At 54.7% G+C, this 18,452-nt stretch overlaps 1 protein-coding gene across 2 annotated transcripts; it reads left to right on the forward strand.

The window, feature by feature from the left end:
• Nucleotides 1-201: 201 nt before the first annotated feature.
• On the forward strand, nucleotides 202-17,092 carry MTCH1 (mitochondrial carrier 1). Of its 2 annotated transcripts, none has more exons than XM_081045163.1 (12): nucleotides 202-557; nucleotides 4,917-5,001; nucleotides 7,883-7,989; nucleotides 8,388-8,465; nucleotides 8,836-8,893; nucleotides 9,243-9,294; nucleotides 10,784-10,843; nucleotides 12,575-12,668; nucleotides 14,691-14,738; nucleotides 14,883-14,950; nucleotides 15,207-15,282; nucleotides 16,282-17,092. In XM_081045163.1, exons 1-12 carry the CDS (start codon nucleotides 237-239, stop codon nucleotides 16,351-16,353), a joined length of 1,119 nt encoding a protein of 372 aa, XP_080901289.1. In that variant the 5' UTR covers nucleotides 202-236; the 3' UTR covers nucleotides 16,354-17,092. The 2 variants fall into 2 exon arrangements, with proteins under 2 accessions (XP_080901289.1, XP_080901288.1); XM_081045162.1 differs by having other exon boundaries at nucleotides 205-557; nucleotides 12,575-12,719.
• Nucleotides 17,093-18,452: the final 1,360 nt, after the last annotated feature.

An 18,452-nucleotide genomic window follows, 5' to 3' on the forward strand; every position in this document is an offset into this window, starting at 1 on the left:
ACAAGCTCCCGGCGCGGGACGGGCGCCGTGCGCGACCACCCACCCGCGGCCACCAGCCCAGCGCAGCGCCGGGTCTGCGCGCGGCCCGGGCCCACATCCGGTGTGTACCATCTGCGGCGCCCCCCCCCGGGGCTCCCCCGCGGCCCGGAGTGGTGCGGCCCGGCCCGGCCCCTGACGCTGCGAGAGGCGGGTCGCTGCCCGTCACGTGACGGGGAGTGACCTCGCTGCCCGGCGCCATGGGGGCCTCGGACCCGGAAGTGGCGCCCTGGGCTCGCGGCGGGGCCGCGGGGATGGCGGGAGCCGGAGCAGGAGCGGGCGCTCGCGGCGGAGCGGCGGCGGGGGTGGAGGCCCGGGCTCGCGACCCGCCTCCCGCTCACCGTGCACACCCGCGCCACCCTCGGCCCGCGGCGCAGCCCTCGGCCCGCAGGATGGACGGCGCGTCGGGGGGCTTCGGCTCCGCGGACAACGCCCCGACCACCGAGGCTCTTTTCGTGGCGCTGGGCGCGGGCGTGACAGCGCTCAGCCATCCGCTGCTCTACGTGAAGCTTCTCATCCAGGTGGGGGGTCGGGGGCTCGCGTGAAGGTGACAGGCCTCGAGCTGCTCAGAACTGGGGCGGGGGCGTCCGCGGCGACGGGTTCGGGGAGAGAGGCGGGACGAGGGCTTGGCGGGCCCAAGTTGTGGGAGAGGCGGAAAGCGACGAGGGCTTTGGGGGTGCAGGGGCCACAGGTTTGGGGGTGCAGGGAAGGGGGCGAAGAGGTCGGAGCGACGGATTTGGGGAGTGCCAGGGGGAGGGCGGTGGTGTAGAGAGACGGGTTTGGGGGAAGAAGAAACGGAGGCGGTGGACTTCGAATAGGAAGGGGCATCATTTTGGGGTGAGGAAAGCAATAGAGTTGGGGGAGGGGCGGGAAGTTTGAGCGAATGGGTGGGGAGGACTGCGGTCCAAAGCAAAGTATTTAGAAGATGAGCGCATACTTAGGGTAGAGGTCTGGATTTGATAGGGGTGGATTTAAAGCGGTTTGGGTAGACAAAGAACGGGAAGCCAGAGCCAAAAATTTAGGTAAAGAGAAAGGGCATCAGACTCTGGGAGGAGGGGACGGGGACAATGGATTTAATGGTTACGGGATGTAGTGGAAGAGGGCGAAGGCAGAGGATTTAGCAGGGGAAGCTCTGGGTTTGCAGGAGATGGGGCCCTGGATCTGATGGCGACGGCAGACTTGGTGGAGGAGGGGACGGGGTGACGCGTTTGGGGGGGAGGGAACCGGGCGACGCAGTGGGGGAAGGGAATGGTGGCGATTTTCTGGAGATGGGAGTGAGGAGGAAGCTTTTGGGGAGAAAGAGATGACGTATTTGGAAAGTGGACGTCATGGTTGGGGTCGGAGATGGGGATCACAGCCCTTCTGCTGCGGGGATCGGCTGAAGGGGTTTGGAAGTATTGGAATTGAGCAGAAAGGGTAGGTGGGACATTAGGAGACGGGATAGGTAGCAGCTGGCAGAAACTGAGGCCAAGGTACAGATGTGTCTGGAACTTTGTCATGCAGGGGCACTTGGTGTGTTTGGTGGTGGCCAACAGTTCCTTACGGCTGAAGCTGGCTGCTTGAGAAAGGCAGAGATTGAGCTGGAAGGAAGTGAGGTGGAGGGAGTGCGTTTGGCAGAATTAGTTGCTGGTGAAGGAGACGAGTACTGTTGAGATGGAAGTGGTTCAGGCCGGGACTAATGACTGAAGATTTAGCCTAGAATTTTCTTGTTAAAGGAGTGTGGGTAGTGGGGGGTAAAAATTGAGATGGAGACCCAACCAAGATTTGAGGTTTGATTTTTTTTTTTTGAGTTGAGGTGAATAGGGGTCAGCTGTACTGTCTTTATAATTGTACTGACAGTGGAACATGCAATTGTCATAAGAGAGACGTCAATAGGAGTAATTGAAATCTCAGGTCTGAGGAATGGGGTAGTAGGTTTGGGGATATGACAAGGAATAAGGAGATTTAGTCAGGGAAATCAGGGTGTCTGACTAGACGCTAATTGTTACTGAGATTTGGAAATGGCTGATGGGAGGAAGGTCAAGACTGTCATTTGGTTGGGATTTGGGAGTGAGGGCTGCTTTACTTACAGAATTAGGATTGTATTTACAGCAGCAGAAATTATAGAAATTGGGGCTTTAGAACCAGTGGTACCTGACATGCGAAGTAAGGATACTGGGAGCTGAGTTTTTGTCACTGATAGAGTGAGATTGGTGAGGTCTGGCATGTTAGGGTGGCAGACAGGAAGGTCTGTGGAGTGGAGGATGCTGGAGTACACGAATGGGAGGCTCCATGTGAAATAAGTGGGGAGCGGCTTCGTCGTTTGGACCGTAGTAGATTTGGTGTACACGTTTGAGAAGAAATTTGAAATAAGGGTGATTTGAAGAGGGAATTGGACAAAGAGAGTTGGGAATGAGGGAGAATGGGGAATTGGGGAATGAAGGGAGGCTAAAGGATGAGAAGAACTGGATGGTGGGGTACGGATGGGTGAACTCAGTTGGGGTGACAGGTAGCCTATCCGATTTGAACCCAGCGAGTGCTGAGTGTACCATATTTTAGGGTGAAATCTTAATGGTATAGTTTGGGAATCAGGGTAACATTTTGCAAAAGGCCAACCCCTGTTCGGGACGGGTAGCAGGATTGGAGTGGTAGATTTGGGGTTGTCTAGATTAGGTAAATAAAAATGCAGTGCCTCAGATCAGGGCCCACGGGTGTTAGGATTTGGAGATTTGAGGGTGATATACTGGCTTTACCAATATTTGATATAGAGCCCCAGCTTTGGCTGTGGTTAGGACTGGGTTAATTGGGGGTGAAATTGGGTGGGTATGACTTAGACACAAATACCTAATGAGAACTTGAGGGTGAGGGGAATAGGGGTAAGGTTTGAGGTTTGATTTTTGAGTTCAAACCTCATTGTGCCTTTGATAACCCAGTGGAAGTTTAAAATGTAGACTCAACAGATTGCAGAACTAGGGGTACATGGGGTGAAGGGACAGAAGATTTAAGGATGAAATTGGAATTGATGGGACTCCCAAATTGTAGTGACTAGACTGGGTAACACAGCAAAAGCAAAAGAGCAGTAGCTCAGACTTGGAGTTGAGGGTATAAAGGGAATGTTGCCTGTATAAGAGAACAAAATTTAAAAAAACTTAGAACCTTCAAGCTTTTAATCCAGAAGGGGAAAGGTGTAGAAGGGGAGGGCTAATCAGCTGGCTCATCCTTTTCATCCTCTGGGCCAGAATTTTTCTTTAAAGAAGGTCCCCATCCAGAGGTGGGTTCTTAATTTATAATCAGTGATCTGTCATGTAGCTCAGAGAATCACATCCACAAGGGACAGCCTGAACTCTTTCCCACCCCCTTCTGGTCCCCCCGCCACTCCGTTTCAAGCCGTTGTTTCTCAGTCTAGTTGTATAGGACACACACCCTGGCCCATGTTGGTGTTATAAGCCTTGCCCTGACCCCCCACCTCCCCCAGGCAGTCAGTCGCCAGTCACAGCAGCTCATGGCAGCTCTCGCCAGCTGCCGGCCACTCACAGAGGCTGCCGGCCACTCACAGAGGCTGCCGGCCGTAGCACACGGTAGCCTGCGGCAGCACTTGGCAGCCCGTGACAGCCCATGGCAGTTTATGGGCAGCTCACGCCAACCTCCGGCTGCTCACAGCAGCCCAGCTCCAGCCCAGCTCCAGGGAGAGCCGTTGTTCACAATCTTAGCTGTAGGCGCAGCTCACGGGCCCATGTGGGAATCGAACCAAACCGGTGATCTCGGCGTTAGGAGCACGGTGCTCCAACCACCTGAGCCACTGGGCCGGTCCAGCCTGAACTTTCAAAAACACTTGACTGACCAAGACAAACAAGAAAGGGAATTGAGCCAGAAAAGTACTAGAAGCATACCTAGTCCAGTTTTTAAGGCAGAGCTGCCCAGCCCTGCCGTTTTTGCTCCTTTTCGCATTCAAGAGTTGCTGCTCTGGTTCATTGGCTCGGCTGGCCTGCTTTGAGGGACAGGGCTGCTATCCCAGCATCTGGCCAAGGAAGGGGCCTTCTCACACCTCGCTTAGGCGCTAGTCTCCTAGACACCTTGCCTTCTGCCTGGCAGCGGAGAGAGTCTCTCTCCTCATTTATGAGGCAGCATAACAAATGGCCTCACCCATCAGGAGAGAGCCCACCTCCTCACAAGGGTATGGGTGGTTTGGTCCTTCACCCACCCATGAGTTTAACAGGTACCTTATATAACCAGCATCTCCACAGCAAGAATGAGACAGCCCCACAGAAATGAGGGGACGTTCTGTCACAGGGATATGGGTGCTGGAGATCAGAACACAGTTGAGGAATTAGTTGTTTGAGGACCAACTGGGATTCGGTCACAGTTTGCTCTGCCTGGGAGTGAGGAACAGATCTGTTGGCGTCTTCAGTGGGTGTGGTAAGAAATTTGAGTTGTGGGGTGAACTTTGGCATAGGTTACTTGGAGCTGAGCTGTCTGAAGTTTGGGGCTGAGATTCGGGTATGCTGTGTTTTTGGTGTTGCCACATTGGAACTGAGACGGGACTGAAGTTTCTCACCCAGAGATGAGAATTCACAGATTCATTCTGAGATGAGCAAGGGGTTCAAAGTATATAAAAATGGATTTTGCCCTGGTGATATCTGGGATTGAAGGTGAGCATGTCAGGACGGAGGTGACTTGGATTGTGGGAGGGGTGGTATCTGGGACTGACCTTTCTGTTCATCGGGAGATTCCCTGATGCTGATGGTTATAGACACTGATGAAATTTCGGGTATGTTTCCATGGAGCAACAGGAGCAGCATTAGAGTCTGTGGGAGAAGTTAGAGGCCCGGGAAATAGGAGAAGCACTAGGACTGAATCCACAGTGGAATCTGACCTTCCTTCTGTATTTGTTGATTCCGAAGGTGGGTCATGAGCCGATGCCGCCCACCATTGGGACCAACGTCCTGGGCAGGAAGGTCCTCTATCTGCCGAGCTTCTTCACCTACGGTGAGTGTGCTTCCAGGGCAGGCAAGGCCACACTGGCAGAAAAGAAGCATCAAACGGGGAGCAGGCCTAGTGGGCCCTGGGGGACACGCTGGGCAGCATGGCACCCAGAGTCAGAGCTGGCATGGAGGAGGGGATCGAAGAGTGTGGCCAGAGGCAGCAGGTGTCAGGGTGGGAGCAAGTAAATGATACAGCTGTGGTGCAGCTCCTCTGCCCCCAGCTGCTGCCGTCAGCCCAGGCAGCAGGAGGGGCAGACAGATGTGCGAGGGACGGGCCAGTCCCGGACACTGCGCCCTGTCACCCCTGCTGCTCCAGGTTCGTCTGCAATGGGGTTGGTATACGTGCCTTTTGCCTTCCCAGCAGTCTGGTCCTGTTACTATCTTTTTCGCTTTCCGTCTCCTCCTCCCGCTCTTTTCCTTCTTTCTTTGTCCTCTTTCCCTTGTACTCCCCGGCATGGTGCTGACTCCCTCTGGCACCTCCACCCGTGGATGAGAGCTGCATGCGTGATGCGTCACGGCTTCACGCCAGTGTGCCCTGCCCAGCTATGTGAGCCCGGGCTGCTTTCTGTCCTGGTCCCGCATTCACGTCTGCACAGTAGCGTCTTCAGGCCTGACCCTTCACCCCCACCCCCGCCCCAGCAGCTCTGCCTGTCGGGAGGGCTCCACTGGGAAGCCCACAGTGCAGCCTGCCTGGTGCCAGCGAGGTCCGCCTGTCTGCCTCTGCTGCTCATTCCCGGCCTGCAGGTGCCAGCTGCGCGAGGCTTTGCAGGTCCACCATCGCTTTCCTCTTCCAGTCCCCACCCTCCCAGGATGAGCATGGTGGGGACCTCTTTAAACGTGCCCTGGGTCTCCACGTTCACAGCCAGGCTGATCCCCTCGTGCTTCTTTCACCTCTGCTCGTATCTGTTTGGTCAGTCCAGAAGGTTCTCTGAAAATCTTTCTTTCTGCTGAATAACTTCGGACTTCGCCTCCTGTCACCATTTTTCTACTTCATACACTGTTGGCAGGATCTGATATCATGTGTCTTTTTGAGTTTTGCCACCATGTTGTTGAGTACAGGCAGAACGTGTCATTTTGTGGGGAAATGTGTTCATATTTGTTTTTATTTAAAGATTGTCAGTGTGGGGGAGGGAGAATTAGGAAGGTACCCCCACCAAAGTACAGTGAGACCGGTATAGAAAGTGAACACTGGGTCTGTTTACGGCTACACATGCTTCCAGCCATGTGAGGGACTCAGGTTAGAAGCCAGACCGGCTCTATTGACGTCGCACGGCCATTTCCTAAAGGACTCGGGTAGAGGGCCCTTGACTTTCACGTTACTGCCCCTTGCAAAGATAAGCAGCGTTCTAAGGTGCTCCCTCCACCCCGTTTATATAAATGCTGTAAGCAGATGCCCACTGGGTATTTCCAGACTCCATCCTGGCTCTCCTGCCAGGAGGGCCCTTGGCTGTCTGGATGTCTCATGGAGACTGGGCAGCATCTACTCCGCCCGTGTCTTGGTGAAAACCGCCACAGCTGTCGTGATATCCTTTGGTGTAATGAAGAGAACTTCCTGGAGAGTTTTCCAGGGACTGTCGAGAACCCCTGGAATAAGGGAGCCCCTTTGGACCCGGAAAGGCCTCTGCGGCATTTCTGCATGCCTTTCTCTGCTCTCACTTGTTCGTAGTTCATCCCTGAAATGGGGAGAAGTAGGGGTCCTTACTCCTTACTGGTGGGCAAAGCGGGTAGAAAGAGGTGAAGTGTCTCGCCCAGATCACACGGGCTTTTTCCTGCCCAGCTCTCTCTGCTGACTGGAGCTCCCCTCCCGCCACATTCCTTCCACCTGTTCGCTCTGTGAAGCAGGGCACCTTGCCTCATCGCTCCGCTCTCTTCCCAGTGCTACCCCAGCTCAGGAAGCCACCAATACAGGTGACAGGTACTCTGAGGCCCGGGGAAAAGCCCTGCTAGCAGTGACATGGAATCCCTGGGCTGGCAGACATGTTGCGGAGAGAAAGGCCTAGTGTGCGGCTTCCTGCCACTGCGCGGTGCTAGAGAGCTAAGGTCGCGGGCCGGAAAGGGGAGCTCCTGTCTGAGAGAACATTCTGCTGGCTTCCAAGTACGCAGCTTTACAAAAATACACCACCTTTTTGAACATAGTTTAAAATTTGATATTAAATAAAGCAAGACATTAAAAAAAACACCGAGACATTAAAAAAAGTGATCGTTTTATAGACCCTAATGAAAAACCACTGACTCACAGGTAGGGTCTAGCTTCCTTGACTGCCCAAGTTTTTCTGTAGAATAGTTCATTGGTGCCTCTGTTTTAGTTACTTCTCCACTTGTGCCCCCCCCCTACACACACACCTTGACTAATTAATGCCCACGAGCGCCAGATGGGGTCCTGGGCAAAGCACAGTGACAAGGTGGGGACGGCCCTTCCATGGCATACTCAGGGGACATTCTTGAGCCTTTCTTCTGGGAGCCCTTCCTTTTCCTTTTTTCCTCCCTTAGGTGGCAAACTTCATCATCATCTGTGGGTACGCTCTGCCTGTTTCCTTTCCCCTGAGAAAGACATTTCTTTATAAGAGACAGGATTGGTTTCTGGGTTGAGCATTTAAGTTGCTGAGTTGGAAAACTATAGCTCAGTTTGCTTGCCAAGTCGATTTTTCAAAGCTGAAAAAAAGAAAATATGTGAACCGGTTTGTGAAAAATATGTTTTGAAGGTTTTTACCCAAAGGAAGAGAGGCTAGAGAAGCTGTTAGGGGTGGGACCTGATTGCTCCTGGGGTCCTGGCTGGGTGCTCCCTTCCATGACTGAGGGACAGGCTGCATCTGGTCTGGGTGTGAATGGGACCCAGGCGTGGGTGTCTGGGCTGGCGTGACAATGCTGCCTCTGCTTGCTTCCAGCCAAGTACATCGTGCAAGTGGACGGGAAGATAGGGCTGTTCCGAGGCCTGAGCCCCCGACTCATGTCCAATGCCCTCTCCACCGTGACCCGGGGCAGCATGAAGAAGGTGAGACCGGGGCGAAGCCAGGAGCAATTGGGAGCAATTGCCCGAGGTTCCCCTGAGCTCCCTGGCCCCCCTCCTCCCCCCAGAGGCAGCCGTGTGCACCGTCCAGCTTCTCCGTTTCCAGACTGGTTGGGCCTCCACCCCAGCACCATAGCCAGGCTCCAAACCCTGGTGGTCCATTGTGGCGTCTACTCTCTTGGGAGGGCTCCTGCCCCACAGTCCCCCCACTTTCCCACAACTGTGACACCAGGCAGGGACTTTTACCCCCGAGCTCCAGCCCTGGGGGTCTCCAGGGGCAGGCCCAGCTAATGGATGCTGCAGAGAAAATAGTAGGAACTGGTTCCTGCTGTCTCTGTCCCATGAGTTACATTTAAGAGGCATAGCTGTCCTCTGTATTTCAGGTTTTCCCTCCAGATGAGATCGAGCAGGTTTGCAACAAGGATGACATGAAGACTTCTCTGAGGAAAGTGGTGAAAGAGGTGGGTGTTAGAATTGCAGGGGGAGAGGCCCTTAGAGGGAGACAGATGATGTCTCACTCCGGAGGTGGGCAGGTCACTGAGTCTCAGAGTTGGCTCCTCACGCTTGCATGGGGGGGTGGGATGTGGAAGGAGCCCCATTCCAAATAGTGCAGGGGATCCCAGAAAGCCTTGAGCCACCAGGGACCTGGCAGGGACCTGGCAGTCCTGGGCGGAGGGAATCAGGGGTGGGTGACAAGTGGGGCCATCGAGGTTGACTGGCCCCACGTGGGGGCTGCGGGATCCTGGGTTCTCCCTCATAAAAGCTCTTAGCTCCCCAGGAGTGCCACTCCCAGCGGCAGGCCGGACCGAGCCCCCCTCTGCTCTCTTGCAGACCTCCTATGAGATGATGATGCAGTGCGTGTCCCGCATGCTGGCCCACCCCCTGCATGGTGAGCTGCCCACTGGAGAGTGCAGCTCAGCCGTGAGGTGACCCCTCGCGGACTGTAGCTGGGCAGCGGTGGACTTCCTGGGCAGTGGCAGTGGGGAGGGGGTATTCCGTTGGAACCCCGCTGAGGACGCGTTGGCTGGGAGTCCTGCCCAAAGGCAGCTGGGGCTCTCCCAGGCGGAAGAAACGGGAGGCTGTGGTCATGGGGTCATGAGGTCATGGGGGGTGTCCCCCCGCACTCGGACACAGGCCATGTTATTCAGTGTCCACTGCAGCGGGCACCCCGTAGCTGGGAGGTCACGGGCTTGGTGTGTTTGCATCATGTCACCTGTGTGTGTTTCCTTTCCCCTCAGTCATCTCAATGCGCTGCATGGTCCAGTTTGTGGGACGGGAGGCCAAGTACAGGTGGGTAATTCTCCTCGGGACTGGCAAGAGGGGCCCGGTCCCCATTCACAGTCGTGCTGCTTCTCTGCCCTAATTCTCACGTGCTGGCTTCAGACGAACGTGGCAGTGGCTCCCGTAGTCTGTATCCAGGGGCATTTTCTCTTGTGCACCCTTGGTCCAGGCTGCTCTGGATGAGCCTGGATGTTCTGCAGAGGGGGTGAGTGGGCTTGGAGTCGGCATGGATTAGGAGCCGATTCTGCACCAGAGCTGATTCTGCTACTTAGGACTGAGCCGGGATTCCCTCCTCGACCCGAGGTTATGCCCTAACGATTTCTCCAGCTTTCCTAGAACCCAGCTTACAGCTCGTTTCCTCCTCTCGCTATGCCGTGGCTTGGAGCTCATCCCTGCAGTTGTTCATCAAACACTCACCCGGTGTCTCTGTGTCCTTAGGGCTGTGGGCATAGGTGTGCTGACACAGCCGTGCCCTGTGGCACGTAAGCCCTCCCTGCTCCTCTGAGGCTCTCAGTCCTGGAGGCGTGACAGGAGGAGGCGCCTGTGTTACCTGTCCTCTTACTTCCTGGGTTGGGTTGTTTTCTGCAGCTGTCCTGTAGGGCCATTGCCCCAGGAAGCGCGGCTGTCATGCTGCCTCATTTTGGTTCCCTCAGGGAAATTGGCCCATTCCCCCAGACTGAAATGCGAGGTTGATAGTTGGGACCAGGAATGGCTGACCCACTGTTCTGAGAAGAAAGGTAGAGGCCTGGCAGGGCTGGGTGCCCCAGGACCAGCACGAGCCAGAGCTCTGTCTCCCATCAACTTGTTCTCTCGTAGGCAACCCCTGCCATCTAGGCTTTGCAGAGCCTCGCACACGACAGGCCATTTGGCACTGCTAGCCGCAGGTCACAGAGCTTGCTCTTGAACGTCCCTTGCATTTCACACCTGAGATGCCACAGCCCATCCTCTGGTCTCTTACAGGCTGCAGTGACCAGGCTCGTCCCCAAGCTCCCTGCTGGGGAGGGCCAGGTGCCTTGTCCCAGGCTGCGTCTGGGCGGTCTGATTCCAGGGCCTCCTGCTACAGGGCCGTGTTCCTTCTCTGCCCTCTGGGGAGGTGGTTCTCTCCACTCACCACCCCTGCTCTCACTCTGTCGGTCATTCAGGCTTCTGTCCGAAGATTGTTCAGCCAGAGATAAGCACCATGGCCAGGCAGGAGAAGGGCCCGTCACCTTTGCAGCAGCCCAGGCTGAACGGTTCATTCCTAAATTCCAGACCCACAGAAAATAGCCGTAGCGAACTGCTAGGGTTCTGACCCAGTGGTGGCTGGGTTTCCCCAGACTCCACGAACTGGGTAAGCGGCCCCTCACCCCCAAACAGGAGCTCTCTAATCTTTTCCACTTGGTTTCTGCCTGGGAACAGAATCTCCCTTGCCCATCCCAGCTGGGATTGGATGGCTCTGAGCAGGGGTAGGCTTCTCCAGGTCACTGGGTGACCTCTACCTCTGTCACTTTCTTCACAGCGGTGTGCTGAGCTCCATTGGGAAGATTTTCAAAGAGGAGGGGCTGCTGGGATTCTTCGTGTACGTGAGTTTATACCCCCCATAACCAGCCACAGGGCATGGCTCTACTAACAGGCTCACTCTCAACCTCCCAGGCCGCAGCTGCTGGCCTCAGACTAACCCCAGGCTCTGCCCGCCTGAATAGCTGACTTCCACAGCCTGTGCGGATCCTCGGGACAAAGCCACCAGCCCTTGCCAGATCACGGCTCCCACAGACATGGTACTGTTCGTCCAGTGCTGACTGGACTGACCTCACCCCCTCGGGCTCCGTCTGTTTGCTCCAGGGCTGGGGGTGGGCGCGCAGCTGGACATGAGCCGGGGCACTCTCTCGTCCTGGGTTTCACTGCTAAACAGTGACTGAAATCTGGGACGTGGATGAGGGTCTAGCGCTGGCAGCTCACAGGCTGACTCCAGCTGATGGTTTCTGTTTGACATAGTATTTCTGACATGTGAGTTCTTCACATTTAACGTTTAGGACATTTCACATGGCAGTCTGTATTTCTGCCTTCTCTTGAAAAGTCAGAAAGCCTGGCCCTGCTGGCAGCCGTCAGCGGGGCACATGGTCTCCCGAGGGCCACAGACCCCCCCCGCCCTCCGGTGTCTCACATCCACCTTATTTTACTTACAAAGAAAACTCATAGCCAAAAGACTGTGTCCAGACGGAATAAACCACAAATGGAACCCCAAAGCCGGGCCTGACAAGTGTCATTTGCCTTTTTAAGGTCTCGCCAGTGATGTTCATGCTGTTATGTACAAAGTATATACTAAGTATTAACTCAGTGGTCTCTAGTAACTCAGTGTGCTTTCATAGTTGGCTAGGTGTTTTCATTTCTGAGCCCTCGTTTTAACCCAGAAATGACTACATGTAGGCGTGTGAGTGTGTGTCTCACCAGGAGGAGATTTTGCTCCCAGGGACATTGGTAGCATCTGGAGACATTTTGGTTGTCACACTGGTGTCTAGGGTATGTGTGGAGAGTCAATCTGAGCAGAGGTGGAAGCAACAGGATTAGAAACTGCATTCACGAAGGTTCGTTTTACTAATATCCCTCGTTACATAGACAGCTTGCATATACTCTTGAAGTCAAATTTTTTGAAAAAGGATTTTTAAAAATTCAAAAATCACAATTCTGCTCTCCCTCCCCAAGAGATAGTCATTCTGCTGGAGATCTTTTCAAGTCACTCCATATTGCAGCAAGTCAATAAGCTCATTCAAAAAACACAAGTAGCACAAAGAACTCACTGATCTCAGCGTGGCTTTTTGTCCCCAGCACTGTATGCTGGGGGAAGCTTCCCGGTCTGTAGAGCTGTTTATTGCAAAGGTAACCACTTTAAAAGACAGCCCTCCTTGTAAAACCTTGCATGGAATGTCTTCATTGAAGCATTCCGGGGCTGAAGACAACAGATGCATTGAGAAAAGTGTTTTCTGAAAGTTGATTAGGTAAAGAGGTCAGGAGAAACCTACCAACGCGTAGACACTCTTTCATAAAACACATTGAAAATGCCAGTTAACGTTTACAGCTTGCGGCCTGGCTTCTGGGGTTTGCAAACCACTTGTGAAACTGTAAACGAATTTGTGGCAGCAGGTGTGGCATCTAACATCCACCCACTGGAGAAAGGAAGCTGCCTTCCTGCCGTGGTGGTGGATATGCTGATGTTTGGAGCTTGGAACATCCCTGCCTGCTTCCTGGGTGTGCAGCACCCAGGAAAGGCCCCCTCCCTCCTCTGCTCATCTTTGCTCACCTTGTTTTTTAGCGGCTTAATCCCTCACCTCCTGGGAGATGTGGTTTTCTTGTGGGGCTGTAACCTGCTGGCCCATTTCATCAATGCCTACCTGGTGGATGACAGCGTGAGTGACACCCCAGGGGGGCTGGGGAACGACCAGAATCCAGGTTCCCAGGTTGGTTCGAACAAGGACTTGTCCATCTTTCTGTGTACTGCTGATGCCCAGGGTCTGGGGCAGACTGGAGGCGTCTGGGATTCTGAGCACAGGCCCTGAGAGCTAGAGAGGGCGTCTGATTGTCCCCAGGCCAAGCTTTGCTTCTGGCAACAATGGCCTCAAGAGATGAGATTCAAGATGGGTAACTGGAGGAGTTTATAGAATGTGTGGCTCTGGGTAGCTTTAGAAATAAGATCAGCCCCTGCTTATCCGAGGATGGTTTAAGTTAGTGACCCAATTAGGGGGCAGGACATCAGAACATAGACCAACCAGCTAACAAACCCCTTTTAACTTTTGCCGAGTTTTTCTGCTTTTCAAAGCCCTTTTGTGAACATTACGACATTCGATCCTGACAGAACCCCAGTGCAGGGAGCAGGGCAGATATACGTATCAGCCTGTTTTACAGATAGAGAACTCGAGACCCAGAGATCGAAGGGCCCGCCAGAGGCACTCAGCTAGGAATTGACAGGGCTGGGACTGGGTCCTTGCCTGTGCCAGGCTGGGGCTGCTGCCCCCCTTGAAGTTTCTCAAATCGGGGAGGACGTGTACTGTCCAGGAGCACCCCACTATTTTGTCAGCGGTGGCCTACACAGCCTGGGGTATACAGACCCCAGCAGAGTGGGTCAGGCATGGGTCCTTCTAAAAGGAGCTTATTGAAGAAGGACGTCTGGGGACCCGATAGGTTAACTGGTTCTGCCTGAAGCAAGATGAGAGTTGGAGAGCAGTGATGGGCAAGGAATTCCTGGTAGCCAGATATTCTCATAGCAGGAATTGCCCACCCCATGAGGATAGGTGAGGGGCTAGGGATCTGTCTACCTAATCACCTGGGATGGGGGTCGTCGTCTACACGTGTCTGTGTCTGAGTGTGTGGGTGGGGCATGTGTCTGTGGCAAGGAGTACCCCAAGAGCCTCTGCTCAAAGGGAAGCTATTGGGCCATTTGACTTGGGTAGGTGAGCCCTCTGGCCTTCCACTGTCAATAAATTCAAGTGGCTGTGTAGAGACAGCTCCCAGCTGCAGTTACAGTGGCCATGGCCCTTCCCTTTCTCAGGGGTCTCGTGGATGGGAGATCTGCTGCCGGAAGGCTGAGACAGCTGGGGTGTCTTGGGGCGGGGGGTGTCCCACAACTGATGGGCTTCCTCTAGTCTAGGTGGGCAGGTGTGTGACCAGGGGCTACTGCACTGAGGTCACACCAACAGCAGTCAGCAGCTTCATTCAAAGTGCTTTCCAACTGCTTTTCTGTGTGTAGCTTAAAGGCTGCCACTCAGAGGGCTGAGCAGACCTCCACCCAGGGTTGCACGGCATCCGTCTGGTGGGATGGCCACGCCACAGGAAGCTAAGGGATAGGTAGTCCCCCTTCTTACTTAGGGGCTGTTTCCTGGGCAAAGCAGACTTCAGAAGTTAGTCTGAGGGGGGAGCGAGAGCTTGGTGAGGTACGCGGTCGCAGTGAGCCCAGAGTTTCCCCTCCCCTTTTGCTACAGGACTGGGATTCGGTGCCTGGGTAGTTCGGGTGGGTGCCTGTCTTTCCATTCAGGAAGCATTTACTGAGCACGGGCTGTGCCACGCCCTGGACACTGATTAAGGCAGGCTCAGGCCAAACTCTTGGAGCTCACAGCTTGATGGGGTTACACAGGCCGACAGCCAGTGATGTGTTTAGCTGATCTTCACTTCTCACCATCCTGGCTGGGTCACTGAAATCCCTTCAGCGAGGGTATCCCACTTGCGCCTCCCAGCTCTTCTCTTGACTACCAGGCCACGGAAGCTGCTGGCAAGCCCTGAGCGGGCACATGGTGTGCGCGGAGGGTGTGTGAGGCCAGCGTGGAGGGCAGGTGAGGGGATCACAGACCAGGCAGCACAGAGCCAGCGCCTGCGTTTCTGACGTCTGCATCCTGAGGTACCTGTGTGCAAACCCGTCTTCATTTGTGTCTCTGCAGTTCAGTCAGGCCCTGGCCATCCGGAGCTACACCAAATTCGTGATGGGGGTAAGTCAAGCCAGCTGCTCTTCCCACTGCCCCGTGGGCCCGGGTGGGGCCTCGGAGGCCGGCTCTGGTCGTGTGTCCCTGCTCCCCGAGCCCAGGTCAGGGCTGGTGGTGGGTCCCTGACACTCAGGTCTCCCTGGCTTTCAGATTGCAGTGAGCATGCTGACCTACCCCTTTCTGCTGGTCGGTGATCTCATGGCTGTGAACAACTGCGGGTAGGTGTGAACACCTCCACCAGGCACTGCCCAGGCTCCGAGGGACCCGGCTGAGCCCATCCAGTGCTCTGCCCTCCCGCCCGCAGTTTGTGTGTGGGTCAGCCTGCCAGGCACCCTGGCTTCCTCCGGGATTCACCACACCCTTTTGGGATGACAGGTTCAGGATGTGGGTGGTGGCCACTTCTTGTGGTATCCTTTTCCCTGGCTGATTGTCTCCCATGTTTTCTGGGTCTAACATGCGCTCTTTCCCGGGCAGGCTACAGGCCGGGCTCCCCCCTTACTCCCCAGTGTTCAAATCCTGGATCCACTGCTGGAAGTACCTGAGTGTGCAGGTAAGCAAGCTCCCGCGGGAGGAGGGTTTTCCTACTCCCTCCATAGAGAGCAGATGAAATGGTTTTGTGGATTCTTCATTGCTTGGGAAGATAAGGGGTTGTCATGGGATACAGTGCTGTGACGAGGGAGGATAAAGAGAATGTCTTGATTTAAGGCATATAAATTAACATTTTAGAAACGATTTGAGATAAATTAGATCTGAGTTGATTTCAAAATGTCCATGAGACGGTCTCTTTTTCTTGAACTCTGAAAGACTCTTAGAACACGTGTGAGGGAGCCATGGGGAGGTGGCGAAGTCCAAGAGCTTACACCTGGAGTAACATGGCTGGAAATGCAGTCGTCAGGTTGGGACCGATTCTGCCAGGCAGCTGGTGTGCTGGAGGCCGACCCCTCCTCCTGTGGGACGTCCTGGTCCCCAGGAGAGCCAGCGGGTGAGCTGGGCCACATGGTGAGCCTGGCAAGGGACCGTTCTTCTGTGCCCAGGCACCCTCTTGCCGGCTGGAGCTCCTGGGCCCAGAGGCCAAGAATCCTGGTATCTGGCCCAGGGTGGATCCTTGCCTTTTCTTGTTCTTGGTTTGCCTTCAAGGAAAACGGGGCAGAAGCCTAAGGAGGAGCCAGTGGCCTCATGTTGCTCATAGGACATGTAGGAAGGATGTGGGGAGACAGACAGATGGGTGGAGTTCTCCCCAGCGACTCCGGTCTGTTCTAGTGCATCATGTCCTGTGGGCATTGGAGGAGTCCTGGACCGCAGTGCCCTCCTCTTGGGGGGTTACCTTCCGTGTAGCCCCCCCTGTGGGACGCCCTGGGGTGTTAAGTGAACCACTCGGCACAAGGCAGAGTCTGACCTCGCCCTTCAGGCATGCGAGCCTCGGCCCGCTACCCTGACCCGGCTTCTCTGCGCTGCTTGGTCCTCCTGCGCCCGAGGCCGGCCTGGCTCTGGGAAGGGATAGGAAGCATGGCCTCCCCTTTCGCTGACCTGACTGGTCTTTCCAACCCAGGGCCAGCTCTTCCGCGGCTCCAGCCTGCTTTTCCGCCGGGTGTCATCAGGCGCGTGCTTCGCCCTGGAGTAACCGGCATCACCTGAAAACACGCTGTCTCCGCCTGGCCGCTGTGGGTGAGGCCTGGTCATCTCGGGCACTTGTAAGACAGCGCCAACCCAGCAACACCTCGACGTGCCCCAGCACAGCTGGGCTCAGTGTCCCATGTTTGCCATGTGTGTCCACAGTGGGGGTTGGGTGGGAGTGAGGCTCACCTGTCAGACCTGAGAAGGTGGGCGGGCCTGGGGCACAGTCCCCTCACTTCGCATATTTGCTGAGTCTGCCTTGTGCAGGGGGCCAGAGAATGGCTTGTGGAGGCCCAGGTTGGATGGGAGAAGGCTCATGGTGTCAGGTCCCACGTCCACTCACACCCAAGTCAGCCCCCGCTCTCATCCTGCAGCTCATGGGAGCCTCGCTCTCCTGCTTGTAAATAGGGCGTGATCCCCTTTCACGAGGCCGCCATCACGTCATGTCCCTGTCTGTGCTGGGAAACTGTTGCTAGGTTCTGCCTTTGTTTTTCTCAACACTAATTTTCTGATACGAAGGCAGCACCTTCTGAATGGGAAATCATGTGACTGCTCAGAATGTCTTCCCCTCATCACGTGCTCATTGGTTTAATGGTGACGCTGCAATGTGCAGGACATGATTCCCTGTGCAGCTGTGAACACCCAGGAGTTAGGCAGATCAGTGTCTCTAGTCCTACCCAGTTTAAAAATGCCCGAGAAGATTTGACCCTGTCTCCCTCAAATAAATGTATTGGTGGTGATTTGGAGTTTTGTGGGGAGTCTATTTTTCTGAGCTTACAAACTACTGCAGAGTCTTTTTCAGTCCTTTGTGTTTATATGAGAAGGCCATCGCTCGACAGGGCTGGGGGCAGCCGCGCCTGTGGGTAAGAGGTGCCAGGGCCTGGGGTAGCTCAGCCCCAGGTCGGGGTGTTGGGTGATTTTTTTGAATTAGGCCAGGCCGAGATTACAGTTCACAGAGCATCAGCAAGGCCATAGACCTGTTACCAGGGAGACCATCCCTTCAAAAGCCTCTCAGCTTCAGAAAATGTTCCTCCCAAACCCATCATCCACACCGTTAACCGGATGACATTCGCAGGTTTACGGCGTCATTTGGTGTGTTGTTCATGTGGTTACAGCAGAAGAGGCAGACGTGGAGCCAGTTGAAGCACCGAGCCTGCCTTCTCTGCAAAGAACAGTGCTCCCCTCAGTTTGCTTCTGCCCAATACCAGGGTCTGTAAACAGGCAGAACGTACAAATGGAATGAGCTGGCCCTGGAGAGGTGGGCTTCCATTTGATGGGGTTTAACTACCAGTGTAGGTCAGCTGGGTTGCTCCTAGTGTTTCTCTGTCCCTGCTGTAGAGTTGGGTTCTGGTGACTTTGGTCATGCTTCCTTACAGGTATGGGCTGGATTACATGCAGGGAAAGCCCCTGGAAGCTTTTGCAGAACTGGTGTTCCCAGGGGCCGGCTAGTTGCCTGGAGGGCAATTTGTGGATCCTTGTTCCCTAAGAACACAAGGGAGCCTGAATGGGTGTCTGGTAATTGTATGCTGGCTGGGCCACTAAGGGCTTCTCACTTCAGATAGCTAAAGTGGCAGGGAAAGAGAGCACATGGCAGGTAAGCAGGCCAGGTCTTGCTGCCATCATTTTAGACAAGGCCTTTCAGAGGCACGTCTGCCTCGTAGCAGGTTGCTGTTCTCTCGCCCAATTTCCCACAGCACTGACCACTGTGTGGGATAACTTTTCCTCCTGTGGCTCCATCCTCAAATCCTAGTTTTGCATTGATTCCTTCTCATGGTCCCCCAGAGGTGGAGGCACTTGCATCTCAAGCCAGTGCTGAGTTGGCCCTGACGGCCATCTCCTCCCAGACATTTGGAGAGGCCGCCTGGAGTGCAGAACGGGTCGTGGGTGGGCTTGGCTAGTAACCTGTTCCCAGGTAACACCCTGGGATTTCTGAATGTCGGGTCTCAACTACATTTCCCAGGCTGTCTTCTACACCCAGAAATGGCTAGAAAGTCACTTTTGAGACCATCTAAATTTTTAGTGGAGTAGAGTCCAGGTTTTATCCCTACTAAAAAAATAACAAGGTTTTACTCATAACTTCTAAAGCAAGTTTTATGTTCAGTATTC

This window comes from Rhinolophus hipposideros, assembly GCF_964194185.1.
Source record: "Rhinolophus hipposideros genome assembly, chromosome: 3".
Taxonomy (NCBI): domain Eukaryota; kingdom Metazoa; phylum Chordata; class Mammalia; order Chiroptera; family Rhinolophidae; genus Rhinolophus; species Rhinolophus hipposideros.